This window comes from Antennarius striatus, chromosome 7 (assembly GCF_040054535.1).
Source record: "Antennarius striatus isolate MH-2024 chromosome 7, ASM4005453v1, whole genome shotgun sequence".
NCBI lineage: Eukaryota > Metazoa > Chordata > Actinopteri > Lophiiformes > Antennariidae > Antennarius > Antennarius striatus.
The window spans coordinates 12711397-12727430 of record NC_090782.1 but is presented as its reverse complement, the minus strand read 5'-3'; the positions used below and the strand labels follow the sequence as shown (position 1 = coordinate 12727430).

Here is a 16034-nt window from a genome sequence, read left to right as displayed (position 1 = left end):
GTTTTATTGTCTTTTTTCTTTTCAGGGTCCCCATCAGGACACGCTTGAGTTTATGATGGCCAGTCGAGACCAGTGTAAAATCTTTTGGAAGATTTGTGTAGAGTATCATTCATTTTTCCGTTTATTCGACCAACCACAACCCAAATCCAAAGCTATCCTCTTTTCTAGAGGCTCGTCCTTCAGATACAGGTATTTCATGTTAAAGGTGGCATTTTTAAATGTTGTTAAAGGAACATTTTGTTCTTGTACAAAAAAGTGAAAATGTTTCAGTTGTGTTTTATTCTGTTTTAACTCTAAACTCAGTGGAAGGACCCAGAAGCAGCTTGTGGAGTATGTCAGGGAAAACGGAGCAAAGAGAACGCCGTATCAGAGGTGTGTGTGTGCACACTATCAGAGACAAATTGTTTGCCTTAGGAATGCCTCGACTGCTTTTGACGAGGAATGTTTCAGCGCTGCATTCGTGATAGTAATTCAGCCTTATTATTTGTCCAGGAGGAACAGCAAAGTACGAATGTCTGCTCGCTCCATAGCAACAGATGTGCCAAAACAGGTCAGTGGTGCTACAGGCTTGGTGCATTTGTATGACAGATGACATAAAAGAATTCCACATATTATACAATGATGACTAAGTCTCTTTTCATTTTTACTTTCAATATTTCCTCTCACTCGGTTCTTTGTACTGTCTGTGTTTCAGAGCTTGTCATTCAATGAAAGTCTCAGGGCCCTCGGCTCTCCTTCCTCCCCCACTGTGTCCTTCTACCCAGCGCACGTCTCTAACTATCCCCTGCGAACAGAACTCCAATTTCAGCCCCAGCCTTTGCCTGCACTCAGCCAGTCTCCAGCACTTCCCCAGCAACAGCAGCAACTTCAGTCCCCTCTGCAAGCTACCAGACCGCCCAGCCCTCCGAAGGAAGAACCTGTCAAGGCTGCTTCCCCGTCTCACTACGCTTTTCAAGGTGCCCCTAGTAATCAGGCAGCAGGACACTGCAGCCCCTTATTTGTGTGTTTAGACAGTGGCACTTCCCAGTTACAGCCCTCCAAAAATGGCAATGAGGATAATGAGCACGGTGGGAGAAGAGGCACTGGGTGTTCAGTGGTGGGGAGTGGGGGTAAGAGGAAGGGGGTTCTTACACCTGAGGCGTTTGAGGTGGAGCTGTTGCGTACGAAACAAAACCCCATGTTTTCAATGTCCAGCTTGCCGCTACATGTCACTGAGGAGTTCATAGATGATGATCCCACTGAGATGTCCTTCTATGGTGGGGGTGCTGAGGCCTTCTCTTTTGAGCTACACGATAAAGTAGCTCAGTTTGATTATGTGGAGGAAGCTGACCTCAGCAAAAACAGGATTTTTAGTGTGGGCATTGAAGACCTGAATGGGAATACCAATCCCTTCCCTGATAGTATTGTCGGACATTCTGAGACCAGCTCTTTAGTGAACAACCGCTCAGAATGCAGCTCCCTGGACAACCTGGGGCTGAGTTCTGCGGGCGAGTCTATGTCTTTAGGTTACGGAGGAAACGACTCCTCCTCGCTTCGCCTGCCGGGGTCTGACATCCAGTCAGAGGCCAGCTCAATGGTCAACTTCCCAGCGTACTCGGTGCGATCTGAGAGCAGCTCTGCTGTGCAGTTCAGTGACCTGGTAGAGCAGCTGGAGCAGCTCAGCTACCCCCCCACAGCCACCGAGGGGTCCGGGAACGGCAGCTCAGACTCAGACTCAGACTGGGGTTCTGACAGCGTCCTTCCCCCCGAGCAGAACCTGTTTTACAATAATCCACTGACTGGGAGCAGTGGGATAGAGGGTTTCCTCCTCCAGTGCCACAATCTGCAGGCTCTGGCACTCGCAGACCCCTCAGCACCCCCCCATATCAAAATGTAAATCACATTTAGCACTTGATTTCCTCATACAAGGTAGGCCAACTAAAAGAGGAAACTTTTTGTTACCTTGCAGTTAATAATGAAAAATAAGCAACAATTGCAATTTTTAATTCATAAAACTTGATCTTGGTGTTTGAAATGTTCACATGCACACTTTTTTTAAATTAAAAGCAGCCAATGACGAGTTTCATGGTATGAGGCCACAAAAGCTAAAACACATACCGCTGGTGTTTTGCTGTCCTCACATCCAACATGGGGCACTCCCATCTGGGTTGATGGACATGGTTGTGGTGCACACTTGTTACCTGTCTGAGTTCCAACCCTCTCAGTTAGGAGGAGAAGGAGAACATCTGCTGCTCTACAGTAAACAGTTGGATTTGTGCAGAAACATTTTTCTTTGTGTGCGTCAGTGTTTGACCTGCTGTGTCCATGCCATGGTCAGGTTGTGGTGCTCTTTTAATGACCCCTGTTAGTTCATTGAAACAAAGCTTATCAACATTTAGACATAATTTTTACGAGATTCTAGAATGAAATATTCCTCCTTTTTTCTTGTTCAGCTGTCTTAATAACACTCTTAAGCGTATTTAGAGTGAATGTGTATTCTTAAGCATAGAAATATCTCATCAATTTTTGTCTGTTTGCTGAAAACATACACAGAATGTCAGAACAACAGTGTGTGAAAGTTCTCAGTCGTCCAGATCATGGTAGATCTATGAATAGAATCAACTGGAGTCACTGATGAAGACTCTTGAGTCAGAGGCAAAACATCTTCAAGTGCTTCCTCCAGTTGACTTTGTTCATTGCAGAGAACAACAATCTTACGCATCCTTCATCCAGTTTGATTATCTACCTTATTTGTTTCAATTTAATGAAAAATGATAAACTAAATAAATAAGATGTAATTAAAGTAAAATATGTAAGTAATATAGTGTTATAGTCTATATTTTAACTTTCCCAACAAACAATCTTAAAAAAGTGTTTATTTTCAAAGTACCTAATGGCAGGTAATATTAGCAGTAATAATTAGTTTCTGTCTTTAAGTGTTCATGATCTGCGGGGTCCTTCTAGATGGTACTGTAGTGTAGGGCTTCATTATTCTCTGATCTCAGGGTCAATATAAGGAGGAAGTGTCACTAACAGGTTCAGTGGTCCCTACCGGCCTCCTGGCATCTGACTTGTCATGGAGCTACTTTTTTGTTGCATTTGTGTGCTTCACTGACATCTGCTGGCTGAAGGAGATGTCGGCACGTAGTTCATTCCTTATGTGTGAAGGCTAAAAAAAAATGAAAAAAGAATCAATCCATTGATTTAAGACTAACATCGTTAACATTTTATTTTGAGCTAATTTGAAGAATGTAAGCAGTGTACTAGTGAGCCATGAAGTATGCTGTTAACACCACTTACTAAAACAAAATGAATGTATCGCCTGATGTGGATGAAGGACTTTGTTCTTCAGGAGCAACACTTAAAGCTTATGTAATTGTGTGTGACACAGGGCTATGTCTTAATAATTTTTTTTAATTAATAGATTTAGAATGTTGTTTTTTTCAACACTCGTAAATGTCCAGTTTGGAACCACCAGGAACCCTTTAGACATAGCAGCTTAGACCTTTACCGAAGCATCCCCTACAAAGACTGGACATTGATATCGATATCGCTTTCTTTTCTGACATGTGGCACTTGGCAAGGTTTGGGGTTTTGACTTTAGCTATCTTCAGGGTACCAACTACACAGAATTCTGTTTTTTGGAAGAAAACAGGGGTCTTTGCACATCGGCAATGAATTTCTCTTTTATAATAGCTGGATTTTTGTGATGTTCTTTTTAAATGTCGTATAGGAATAACAGATTCTGTTATGCAGTCAGTCTTTAAAACGGAGCATGTACAAAGTGTTAACTTGTTTAATTATTCAACTTTTATTCCTCAGTGGAATGTGTGTGATGTGTCTTAACATGAACAGTTTATATAATGTTTATATCAAATTAATCACTTGTCTCTTGCTACTTTGCTGATGTTCTATCATCCAGATAGACTTGATTTGCCGAGTCCAGTCTTAATTCCTTTTGAGCTCACTGAACACCATCTCACTTGGCTTTTGGCGGGTAATCTTGCACCTCAGTGCCTTAAATCTCTTACTTGTGCTGTTTGCATTCAGGGTGCTATTATTGTCATGTCAGGCGTACTTTCCTCATTACTCTCGTGTTGGGATGTTTTTCAATAGATGTCAAAATGGAAAAGTTGGTTATCAAAATTAAGAGATTTACTCTTTAGGAATTTACTTTAAAACTCGCCGGTTCTCATTGTCATTTTGAAGGATGGCTTTCAGCCACAAGAGTTTCTTTTTCTGCCTTGTTGTTATTCCCACATCACAATTAACTAATTAATAACGGGCTGACAATTATAACCAGCTAAGCTAACTGCAATTAGGAATGAAGTAATCATCACTTAATCCTGAACATGTATATGACTCATTATAAACAACCTGTACTTCATGTTTGTATGTTTTTACTCTCAAGAATAAAGCAATCACTTTTGGGTACCATGAATGTCAGACTTAAAATTATTTTTGGGACGCAGACTGAAATTAAAGATGGGGATGTGATTGTTAACCTGCCTGAACAAGACCTTAGAGATGTCTTCTTGTCCAAAATGGAATATTGTACGGAATCTAGATCAGTTATTTGCCTTTTAGTCGATCATTTTGTAATAGTATTATCAATTCATGAGAGGTGAGGGCCTCATAATGCTGTCAGTGTGAAGAGTTTCCCAAATCATTCCTATATTCCATGAATTGTGTCACTCGCAGAAAAATCACATACTACTACTTCTGTCCTGTTATAATCTGAATGATCAGTGTTCTGTAGTGAAGATCCATATGCAACAGTCAGCTTTCCTGTTAGCATTCGAGGCGACAGACTCATGTGCTGTTGGGGGTGGGGTCTCACTTGTACACAAGATTCCACAGCTTAATTCCAGCCGAGTGTGTTCTCCCTGTTTGAACAGGCTTTGTGCCAAGTCATTCCAGTGCGAACCCTGGTTCTCCTGCTGCAGAGCTGCTGTTTGCTGCATTCCCTCTGGTGTCATTCCCTGTGGGGCACGTCAGATAAACTAGAGGCAGCCCTTGCCCTCCAGACAAGCCGCATTCCTGATAAGTCTTTGCCTGAGCAATTATATCCGGGTCGAGCAGTGACTTTTTTTTCTCTCCCAGCCTTCCCCCGCTACTTTTTTTCCTCTTTAATAGAAGTGGAAGAACAGCTGTGGTGACCTGCAACTCAGCAAAAAGAATAGCCGGGCGTTTCCTCTCCTTGTTTTGTCTGCTGGTTTGTTTTGTAGCACAGCTCACTTGCAGAAGAAAAGCAGAAGAGCCAGTTCTCAGAAATGAGACGGGCTCATTGAAGTTGGCAATAAATCATTTGTCCTCCTTGTTAAGGGCTTTGAAAACAATGGCGGAAGGAAAATGTGGGAAGCATTAGTTATGTCTTGTTCTACTCCACTGTCTCATTTGTCCTAATGTGTACGGATGGACCATTCGAATTCTTTCCTTTCAAATGCGCAACACTTTTTTGACAGGAAATGAGATTATTCTGGAGAAAAGAGTTTGAAAAAAGCTCACAGTATGTTTGCTGGATTCAGCATCTTGTGGCCTTGTTTTAAATATTTTCACATTTGTTGTCAGCATTGGTGACTTGAGCTCCACCTGTTTCTAATTATCATCGTTGTCCTGTTCAGAGTTTAAAATAAATTTTCCCTTCCTCCAGTTTTATTTATTTGTGTTACTTGTTTCTGTTTTTCAGATTCAGCCGTTGACAGCCCTCAGCTCTCGCCTCTCAACCCCAAAGGTCCCCTCTGCATGTCACCCTCCTTCCAGATGTCGACCCTTAGTCTCCCAGGACAGGCCCTGTCGCCTCTGCAAAGCCCCATCCTGAGTGAGGTGGGCAGCAATGCCAGGCTAGAGGAGGAGGAGGAGGGCAGGAGGAAGGTACACTGCTCAAATGCCACCCCTCCACCTCACAACACCTTTTAAGCATATAAATCACTGAATTTCTTCCACAGTGTTGTTGCATGTGTCTCTTTGGATAGTTCAAATATATGTCCCTCCTCTACCTCAGCGCTATCCCACCGACAAGGCCTACTTCATTGCCAAAGAGATTCTGACCACAGAGCGGACGTACCTGAAAGACCTTGAGGTCATAACTGTGGTGAGTTTTTGTTTCAACATTTTGGCAGAGAGTGGAAGAGAGAATGTGTAGAAGACGCTGCCGTAGTGTGATTGTGTTTTGAACAGACATTTTGCATATCATATACACCCCTCATGATGGGAAACATGGGAAGAAAGCCTTATGACACAGCTGTTAAGTTAAAGGTAATCCGTCTGGATGTCGGAGTAGGAAATAGAGCTGCTGCACATAAGTTTGGCACCAATGAATCAATGGTGAAATGTTGTAGACTGCAGCGTTGTTTTACTACCGTGTTATAAGCACTGTTCAGATAAAGAGGTAATTAAAAAAATTTAATTGTTGTACACCTTTTAAACATAAGGCTTAGAACTGTAATAGACTAATTTTCAATCATATATCTTAATCTGACATCTAATTTCTCTAAATCCGCATCTCCTAGCCCCGCAGGAACCACACTCCCTGCCGGAAACATTGATCTCATACCAACAATGCCATCTTGATAAAATCACTGGCTTCTCGCTTATTCCTGTAAAGGTTCAGATGATCTTTTGCCAGGTTTCACTTTTCAGAAACATGTCTTTGTTGACGTTGTTTGGAAAATGTGCCAGATTTGTCAGTGTTGTAGGTATCCTCTGGAGCCTGTGATTTCACACACTTATTCACCCAGACGTCAACTGCGCCCTTTTTAACACTGACACCATCATTGTGTTAGCACCAATATTACGACCTTCAGCTGATGGAGGCTTTGCTGCTTCTTGACAGTGATCCTAGGTCCGATTCTGGGAATGTTCCTGTAACGTTGGCAAAGGTTGAGATGTTGTGTAACAGAAATTTCCCCTGTAGAGTCAGTTCATTTCTTGGTTAACTAAAAAACACCACCACAGGGAACAAGAAGAGAAACACCTGACTTACAGTAAACCAAGTGTTCTATCCATCTGCTGAGGAAGTAAAGAAGTGTTGCCTGCAGACGTCTTATTTCACACTGCGTGTTGGGCTCTGGATAGAAGAAGCATTATGATGCTGAGCCCAGCCATTACAGCCAGTGATTGGCTGCCCGCTGGATAAATAGTAAAACAAAACAAGTACATAGAGTTTTTAACAGGATAGTGTAAAAAATGTCCTAATCAGTCACTGAAAATATCGAGTCAACTATTTGTCTTGCAGGACATGAATCAAAATCGGTGGCTCCAAATTTGAATAGACTATTATCTATTATATCTTCCACAGGAACTTTGTTTGTAAATCTCCTCTCTTTATTAATTTATTATAGTCCATCACACTTTGTAACGCTTGTATTCCTTGTCTGTGATCCATCTAGGTTTGTTGTGTCACATCACATGTTTTTGATGAATTAGTTTAAGGCTTGGTTTCTTAAAGCTTCAACGTTTCTTTGTGCTGACGCTTGATTTGTTGTGTTTACAGTGAAATAATTAAAAACAACTGTTTGACTCTAAAACTTCACCCAGAGAAGAGTCATTGATAAAAATCATTAGTTTACCTCAGATATATGTAAGTGGTTTCATACTTCATATCTCATATATGTAACAATGAGATATGAAGTATGAAACCAGAAGGAAGAGGATGCAAGTAAATGAAGATGTGAAATATTTATCACTTTTTCTTCAAATAATCAATGTCCCAAGGAAGTTTTGCTTACTCTACAACTTTTAGTCAATCACTGTGAACCTCTAGGTAGAACAAATCGAATTTTATGTATGCTCAAAAACAAATATTACTGATTTTGTCCTCAATGGTAATTTTTCTGTTTACTTTAAATCGTATTCATCCTTGAGTACTCCCCCATCAGTAGTCTTCCGTACCTCTTGTGCCCCCAGTGGTTCCGCAGTGCTGTGATCAAAGAAAATGCCATGCCCGAAGGCCTGATGACCTTACTCTTCTCCAACATCGACCCGATCTATGAATTCCACCGAGGCTTCCTCAAGGAGCTGGACCAGAGGCTGGCTCTCTGGTAGTTGTTTCTCTCAGTGATGAGATCGCAGAAGCCTGTAATAAGATGGCAGGAAGACCAAATCTGTGTTTTTCTCCAGGGAGGGGCGCTCTAATGCTCACGTCAAAGGGGACTACCAGAGGATTGGTGATGTGATGCTGAGGAACATGTGCGCTCTGAAGGTAACAATGCTTTACGATCTTTCATCTACGTGTTTGATTAAGCAGGATGCCCTTGATCTCATGTTTGTTACTGTCATCAGGAATTCACCAGCTACCTGCAGAAGCATGACGAGGTGCTGACAGAGCTGGAGAAAGCCACCAAGAGGCTGAAGAAGCTGGAGACCGTCTACAAAGAGTTTGAGCTGCAGAAGGTCTGCTACCTGCCCCTCAACACCTTCCTCCTGAAGCCCATCCAGCGCCTCATGCACTACAAGCTCATCCTGGAGAGACTCTGCAAGCATTATTCTCCCACCCACCGCGACCATGACGACTGCAAGGGTGGGTTTTATGAGGATCCCATATTGAAATGCCTCGAGATCGTCTGTCAGTTTGGTTGATGTTTCTGTCATAGAGTCTAAGTTACATGACAGACATGTTGGACCTTTGTTGTAAGTTTCACACAGTTCATACTGTTTGTCAGTCCTACACGCCCACACTTCTGGCTGCTCACACACTGACACCTTGCCGACATGAGTGATGTGCAGCATCAAAAGAATGGAGAGGCAGATTGTGCACCAATTATTTAATTGTGGGGAGGTGTCCCTCTGTCAGACGGATAACAAACGATTTTATGGAAGTTAGCTCAGCAGAGTGCATTCCACTAGCGTGACCCAACATTTCCTTTAAGAGTGTTATCCAGACCCAGATTGCAACAAGACATGTTATCAGAATGGCTGACCTCAGGGTTCCTGATATATTAAAGACACACGGATATGCTCCTTTCTGTAAAAATCTCATGAAATTCTTAGTTTTTGTGTCAAAATACAAAACTGACAGCCAGAGTATTGCTGTGTTCGACCCGCTACAAAAGTAAAATGTATGCTTAGATATGCTTAGAACCTGCATGCTGTGGCACTAAGACAGAGCAGTAGCTCATGTTGACACTGGCGGGCTGCCACTGACCCGTGACTTTCATCAGAGAGCGGTTCCACCTGACAGCACAGCAAATGTTGGCATTGTTACAACTGAACATGAGGCTGGGTGAAGGAGGGCAGAACACACAGGAGCTGTGACTATAAGGTTGTTTTACATGAATATAATGAACTTTTGATTGTGACTAAGTAAATACAAACTCGAAGGGACCATGCTAGAGAGCGACTGGTTTACTGAAACCAGACCAGGTCCACTGAATCACCCTTCTGTCAGTCGTTACAGCGTGAGCTGTCCTTCTCTTTACCTGGGGTTCATATCCAAAACATTATGCAGATCAAACTATTGTGTTGTATGTTTGTTGCATTTAGGGGCCATGAGGATATTGAGTTGCCATGGTGGAGGTCTGTGCTCTGATGTTCTGTAAAGAGCGCTTTGAACTCTTTGGTTAACAGCTCAGAACATGTGACAGAAGTTTTCTCAGTGGCTGCCTCCAATATTGATCATTATGACACAAGACGAGAGAAACACTTCCTGTCATTGGAGGTTCTGTCTGTGTGCCAAAGCAGACATGTAGTCTAAAGTTATTTTAGTTATGAGCAAAGCTTAACTAAAATATGGAGGTGGGTTTAGAGTTTTTAAATTTACTCACCGTCTTCTTCTTTTCCTTTCGGCTGTTTCCTTCAAGAACAGGAGGAGCTAGTATGACCAAGCCACTGTGGCTCATTGTAAAAGAATTGAGCAAGCAACAAAAAGCCACACCCTGCGTCCAAGACAGTGGCGCTGTGTGTGGATGACCAACACTCATCGCGAGGGGGCATGGGGGGAGACCCCCCCACAGGGGGGTCCAGGGGCCCTCCCCCGGGGAAATTTTTTAGAAAATGGGGTTTTTTCCTGCATTCTGGTGCATTCTGACGCATTCTGACGGCAAAATCTTCTGTTCAGTTTACCTATAAAAATACACTAAAGTCAACAGTTCAAGCTTGACTATCTTTATTTCTGTCCTACTTTATGCAGGTATAAATGTAAGATTCAACAATTGAAAACTTGCATTCACTATGTGAAGATAGTCATATAAAATATTACTCAATATTTACTTGCAAGTTTTACTTGGAATAGAAGACATTTTAACTTTGACCATCACTACCAACACCATTGGTATGCCATAGTTTAGTTTATTTTTTTAATTCGATATGATTTTTCATTTCAATTTAAAAAGGCATGAATACGAGGTGAATACACATTTACATGCATCACTGGTTATTCCTGCCGGTCATAGGGAACAAAAGTCTAAGACTACAAAAAAGTATTGATGATATCTTTCATTTACCTTCTGATCGGTCTGTCACCACTCCTCCCCCCTCTCAGCATTCACCTTTTGTTGTTCAATTAGAATTTTAACACAAACTCTACTATATAACACTGGATTCTTAATTTCTTTCGATTGATTGTCCTCACCTTGTTGTACACCAATTTGCGGGATTTAGCTTTTTAAAAATAGAATCTTTGTTTTTCATTTGACGAGAGGAGGTCATGACCCCAGTGCATATTTAATGATCCGGAGCATGCGGATCACTTCGGCTATTTCCGTCAGCATGCTTCGGCTATTTCTGTCGGCTATTTCCTTCGCCGCATGCCGACGGAAATAGCGGCGCTAGCGAGTGAAAAGGTTTGTTATCGCTCGGGAATTTTCGCAAGTCCAAAAAAGTTGTAAGTTTCAGGCTTTTTTTCCTAATAATAACGCCACTGTGGCTACACAGGCTAAAAACCTTGTAGCCTATCTGGAATTTACATGCCTATGGCGACGTGGCGAATGGCTAGCGCAAGCTCAGATCTAACCCTGTCTTCTGCATCCTCTTCTCTCACACCAACTACCTTCATGTCCTCCCTCATTACATCCATAAACCTCCTCTTTGGTCGTCCTCTAGGCCTCCTGCCTGGCAGTTCAAAACTCCTTCTACCAATATATTCACCATCTCTCCTCTGGACATGTCCAAACCATCTCAGTCTGGCCTCTCTGACTTTATCTCCAAAACCTCTAACATGTGCTGTCCCTCTGATGTACTCATTCCTGATCCTATCCTTCCTGGTCACTGCCAAAGAGAACCTCAGCATCTTCATCTCTGCTACCTCCAGCTCTGTCTCCTGTCTTTTCCTCAGTGACACTGTCTTAGACCAAACAACATCGCTGGTCTCACCACAGTTTTGCACACCTCCCCTTTCATTTTAGCTGAAACTCTTCTATCACACATCACACCTGTCACTTTTCTCGTCTCCTTCGACCAACAGTAGTCCAATTGCCATTGGCAGCCTGTAGGTCTACAGCACCGAAGGCGGTCGTTGTTAACCCGGGCCTCGACCAATCCAAAATGGAAGTCGAAGGTTTGATTCACATGTTTGATTTGGCAAAAGTTTTACGTCGGATGCCCTTCCTTAAAAAACCCTCTATCCGGGTTTGGGACCGGCACAATAAGACACTGGCTTGTGTCCTCTTGTGGCTACATTGGTATGCATTGTAAATGTAGATGCAGTGCTTGTTTGGTCACAGGAGTGATACCTGGTTATAGTTATAATTTCAAATGATTATTCTTGATAATTTATATTACAAATATCTACAAATTTTATAATCTCTGAATGCGTTTCAGAAAACGTCCTGTTTCAGGACTGTAACACCCTGATGGAAGCATTCAGGATTCATACTATTTTTCCCACAGAGGCTCTGAAGGAAGTGGCTGAGATCGCCACTCAGCTCCAGAGTAGTCTCATCCGGTTGGAGAACTTCCAGAAGCTGACCGAGCTGCAGAGAGACCTAATTGGCATCGAGAACCTCACATCGCCTGGAAGGGTGAGCTCAGCGACTGGGAGAAGGAGGCAGGGAAATTGTAACCCAGAGTCTGACACACTTCTTGTGTTTGCAGGAGTTTATACGAGAGGGATGTCTTTACAAGCTGACCAAGAAAGGACTGCAGCAGAGGATGTTCTTCCTGGTTGGCACAGAACTACTCGGTCACTTCAGGTGTAACAAGTCAGTGTGCTTGGATGTAACTATTGCTGTTGTCTTTCAGTTCTCGGACATGCTGCTCTACACAAGCAAAGGTGTGACCGCCACCAATCAGTTCAAAGTGCACGGGCAGCTCCCCCTTCATGGCATGATAGTGAGTATCACTCTGAATGGGTTCTGTTGTTAACTAATGCTGGACAAGATGAGGAAAAATCTGATTTCCCCACACATAGGACGCTTCATGTCCAGATAAAAATGCTCTCACAACCTGACTTCACCCTAACTTTATTTTCTTGCAAAGAATAACATGTCTGACATTCAGTGAGCTGGACTTTCACTAATCGCATCATAAACAACCCGAAATCTCTTAAGGGCAATTTCACAATATTAAGAATGAGTTGTTAACTTAAAATTTTGCAGGTGTACAGTTATAGGTATCTTTAACAGAGAAATTTAGTATTTTCCTGTACAGGTAGACTTCGGCTTACATCGCTTCGAGTTACACCATTCTCAATTATACGTCAGTTTTGAAAAAAAACAAACATAAAAATCGAAATCAAGTATACCTGTACATCATTTTACTCGACTTAACATGTCTGCCATAAATATTGGAGTTAGAAAATCACTAATGAACCATTAAAAGCACATGATATCATGTTACTGAACAATAAATAGGAATGCAAACAATTTTTTAGAAACGAACATAAAAACATTACTAATAAACAATTTAATAATTAATTAATTAATTAATGGACAGAATTTCTAGGCGCAGCCGGATCCGGAGGGAGTCCGGTTTGGGCACCAAAGGTTTTCATCTCTGCTTTTTGCAGACGATGTTGTCCTGTTGGCCTCATCAAAACTGGACCTTCAGTGTACACTGGGACGGTTTGCAGCTGAGTGTGACACGAGTGGGATGAGGATCAGCACCTCTAAATCCTTTCAGTCTGCATGTCTTCACAAACATACCTTCAAAGTGAAGCTTTGATGCCAACACACTGTCACTATTATCAAGGCGGCTAACTTTCCCTGCTGCCTCACTGACCTGTCAGCTACAGGTTACAACAGGCTGCTGATAACAGCGAGTTAATCTTCTCTCTTCATATTTATCCTTGAATCTCTTGTATTTGTTGCCATGATTGCCACCACCGTCTCATGGTGGTTGTGAATATTCTATTCCCCAAGCACTGAAAGTGCACAGCTTTCCTGTTTCTCTGAGAATAAATAGGAAACAGTCTATTTATCCTTAAACCTTATTCTCTGACAACTTCCCTCCTTGTTGACAGTGGCATTTTGGGTAATGAGAATGCTGCTAGGGGTAATTTTGACAACACAAGAGACCTTAATAACAATAAGGAATGTAATGCATAAATCTCTGTTTTACTCCTGGCTGCAGCTCATAGTGCTGGAAACTCCGGTAAGTCCTCTGAGCTTTGCTAGCCTGGATGACCAACCCTCCCCCATCCCTTCCCCCCACTGGTACACTAACTCAGTGGTCCCCAGCCCACGAGCTGCGGACCGCTACCGGTCCGTGGGTCATTTGGTATCGGGCCGCACAGAATTAAAAAATGATTTACATTACTTCCGTTTTATTTACTTTGGATTCGGAAAGATGTTTTATTTTGAAAAGTGACGTCTGTCACACTTGACCGGTCTCGGTCATGTGACAGGTTACCCCTAAATTAAGCGCCCACCACCGGTCCAGTGTACTGGATTAAAATCAAGGCAGATTATCCTGAGATCGCCCAAAAAGTATCACAAACCCTGTTTCCATTTCCAAACTCCTGTCCTTGCGAAGCGGCATTTGTTTGTTTGTTTATTGTCTGTTGATGTCTGCATTTCACATAAAACCACTGCGGATGATTTATTATTAGACTACAGCTGTCCTGGCGTCATTAACGATTATAGAGCAAATGAAGGCCGGTCCGTGAAAATATTGTCTTAGATGAAACCGGTCCGTGGCGCAAAAAAGGTTGGGGACCACTGCACTAACTCACCAAAATCATACCTAAATTACTCAGAACCTGTACTTGAAGCTGCTTGTAGTTCTGTGAATCAATTCAAAACAACCATGGGCATGTTAGATGAGGTGCAAGAAGGCCTGATTGATGGAAGATCTCTTAAAAGTGGTGAAGTTCATGAAGGCTCAGGGTTTCTAGATTTTATCTGTCAGTCACTGCCTTAGATTCTCCCCACAGCCCTCGGATCCAAGTATTATTCCTCAACTAATGTGCTGCGATTGAATGCTTCCCTTCTGTGGTTAATGATTTGGGGATTTGTCTTTGTTTGTAGGTGGAGGAGAGTGAAAATGAGTGGGCCGTCCCCCACTGCTTCACCATTTACTCTGCTCAGAGGACCATCGTCGTGGCTGCCAGGTGAGAAGAGAAAAAAAAAGTCGACAAGTGTTAGTCCAAACAGTTTCCAAGGAATAGGGATTTGTAGAAATGTCAATGTTGGGTATAGATATTAAATGATGTAATTGAATATAAAATGACTTTTGAAGTCATTTTTCATTGCAAAACTATGTTAGAAAAAAAAAAAAAGTTAAACAAAAAATAGTGTGTTTGACTAATTTATATAGTAAAATAAGTCACTACAGTATTTTCTGCACTATAAAGCGCGCTGGATTATAAGGCGCACCTTTAATGAATTGTTTATTTTATAATTTATTCCATATATAAGGTGCACTGGATTATAAGGTGCATATAATAAAAAAATTAAAATAGATTAAAAAAAGCTAGTAGCTGTATTTGCGCTATCCATCCACACGTAAACGCATCAGTGCGTTTATCAACACGTTTATAAGCAGAACAACTCTGAGAACGACAGGAGAGAGGACCGGGACGTGTGGAAATTCACGGTGTTCCTCCTGGAGGAGAACCTCCATCACAGAGTTCTCCCACCAGCAGACAGCGCATCCCGGTCTGACCCAGAACTGGCGTCGGTGTCTTTTGCAAGGAACATGAATGAATGAATAAATAAATACATATATATACTTTATGACACATAGACAGACAAACAAATATTTAAGCGCAAAGCATGTTTATCAACGCATCTTCGACGTGGAGCTGTTATACATCAGAAACTAGCCGGCTTTAGCTCCGTTTGTACATGAAGATTTGGGTCACATGCATGACGTCACAGCAGTTTTGGTCCCAGGGACACGCCCCCCGGATAAAAAAAAGTTGCGGATACAGCATCCACACGACAACGCAGACCCAGCGTTTTCAAAAAGTTGCATTTTCGTTCCGGATATTTTCGTTGTCGTGTGGACGGAAGGTGTAAACACAACAAAAAAGTTGCGTTTTCAAAAATTTCCATCATCGTATGGACGGGGCCTGTGAGTACCTCTGATCAGCTGTGAACGGCCGCTATTGTTATGACAATGAGGCCATTCTGAGCCTCATCAAGGAAACCTGATCACTTTGCAATTTTAGAAAGAAGTCAACACGCATGGGTTTTTTCCTTAGCTGCTGAGATTTACAGATAAAAGTACTGATAAATACTGTAGTTCAAAATTATCTAAAAACAGTCAAATTTGGTTTTATTTTTATAGCGCCAAATCCTAACAGAAGTCATAGACCACTCAGTTCGAACAGGGTGGATTATTTCCTGATCTGAAGTTCGAAACAGATATTTAAGCTCCGACGTTCGTCTTTGTTTATTTATTACATTTTGTTTCGATCGATCAGTAGTCCACTCGGAGGTGAGGTTCAGCTCTGTTTTACTCATAGAACTGACTAACTTGGGTGTCTCACCACCGTGAATCTCACAGCACGTCGCTGCCAGACAGAATACACATGCCTAAAATGCGCCCCCCCCCCCCAACGTGTTGTTTCAGGTATGAACTACATTTGCAAATCAATGCAGTACACCAGGCATCTTTGTCTAGCACAGTGGTTCTTAACCTTGTTGGAGGTACCGAATCCTACCGGTTTCATATGC

General features: G+C 42.2%; 1 protein-coding gene across 7 annotated transcripts in view; it reads left to right on the top strand.

Annotated features, from left to right (window-relative positions):
- farp2 (FERM, RhoGEF and pleckstrin domain protein 2) overlaps positions 1 to 16034 on the top strand; it is a 41228-nt gene that overhangs the window by 18672 nt on the left and 6522 nt on the right. For 4 of the 7 annotated variants that reach the window (XR_011036821.1, XM_068320510.1, XM_068320505.1 and 1 more), the window contains exons 10-22: positions 26 to 189; positions 304 to 372; positions 493 to 550; positions 695 to 956; positions 5669 to 5853; positions 5984 to 6073; positions 7888 to 8021; positions 8101 to 8182; positions 8263 to 8500; positions 11806 to 11936; positions 12010 to 12246; positions 13486 to 13506; positions 14382 to 14464. Coding sequence is in view for 6 of the 7 variants with exons in the window: in XM_068320510.1 (XP_068176611.1) it covers positions 26 to 189; positions 304 to 372; positions 493 to 550; positions 695 to 956; positions 5669 to 5853; positions 5984 to 6073; positions 7888 to 8021; positions 8101 to 8182; positions 8263 to 8500; positions 11806 to 11936; positions 12010 to 12246; positions 13486 to 13506; positions 14382 to 14464 (1754 nt within the window). In the remaining variant the exon portion in view is untranslated. The remainder of the gene's footprint in view (positions 1 to 25; positions 190 to 303; positions 373 to 492; positions 551 to 694; positions 957 to 5668; positions 5854 to 5983; positions 6074 to 7887; positions 8022 to 8100; positions 8183 to 8262; positions 8501 to 11805; positions 11937 to 12009; positions 12247 to 13485; positions 13507 to 14381; positions 14465 to 16034) is intronic. The other 3 variants (XM_068320511.1, XM_068320512.1, XM_068320509.1) reach the window with 3 other exon arrangements.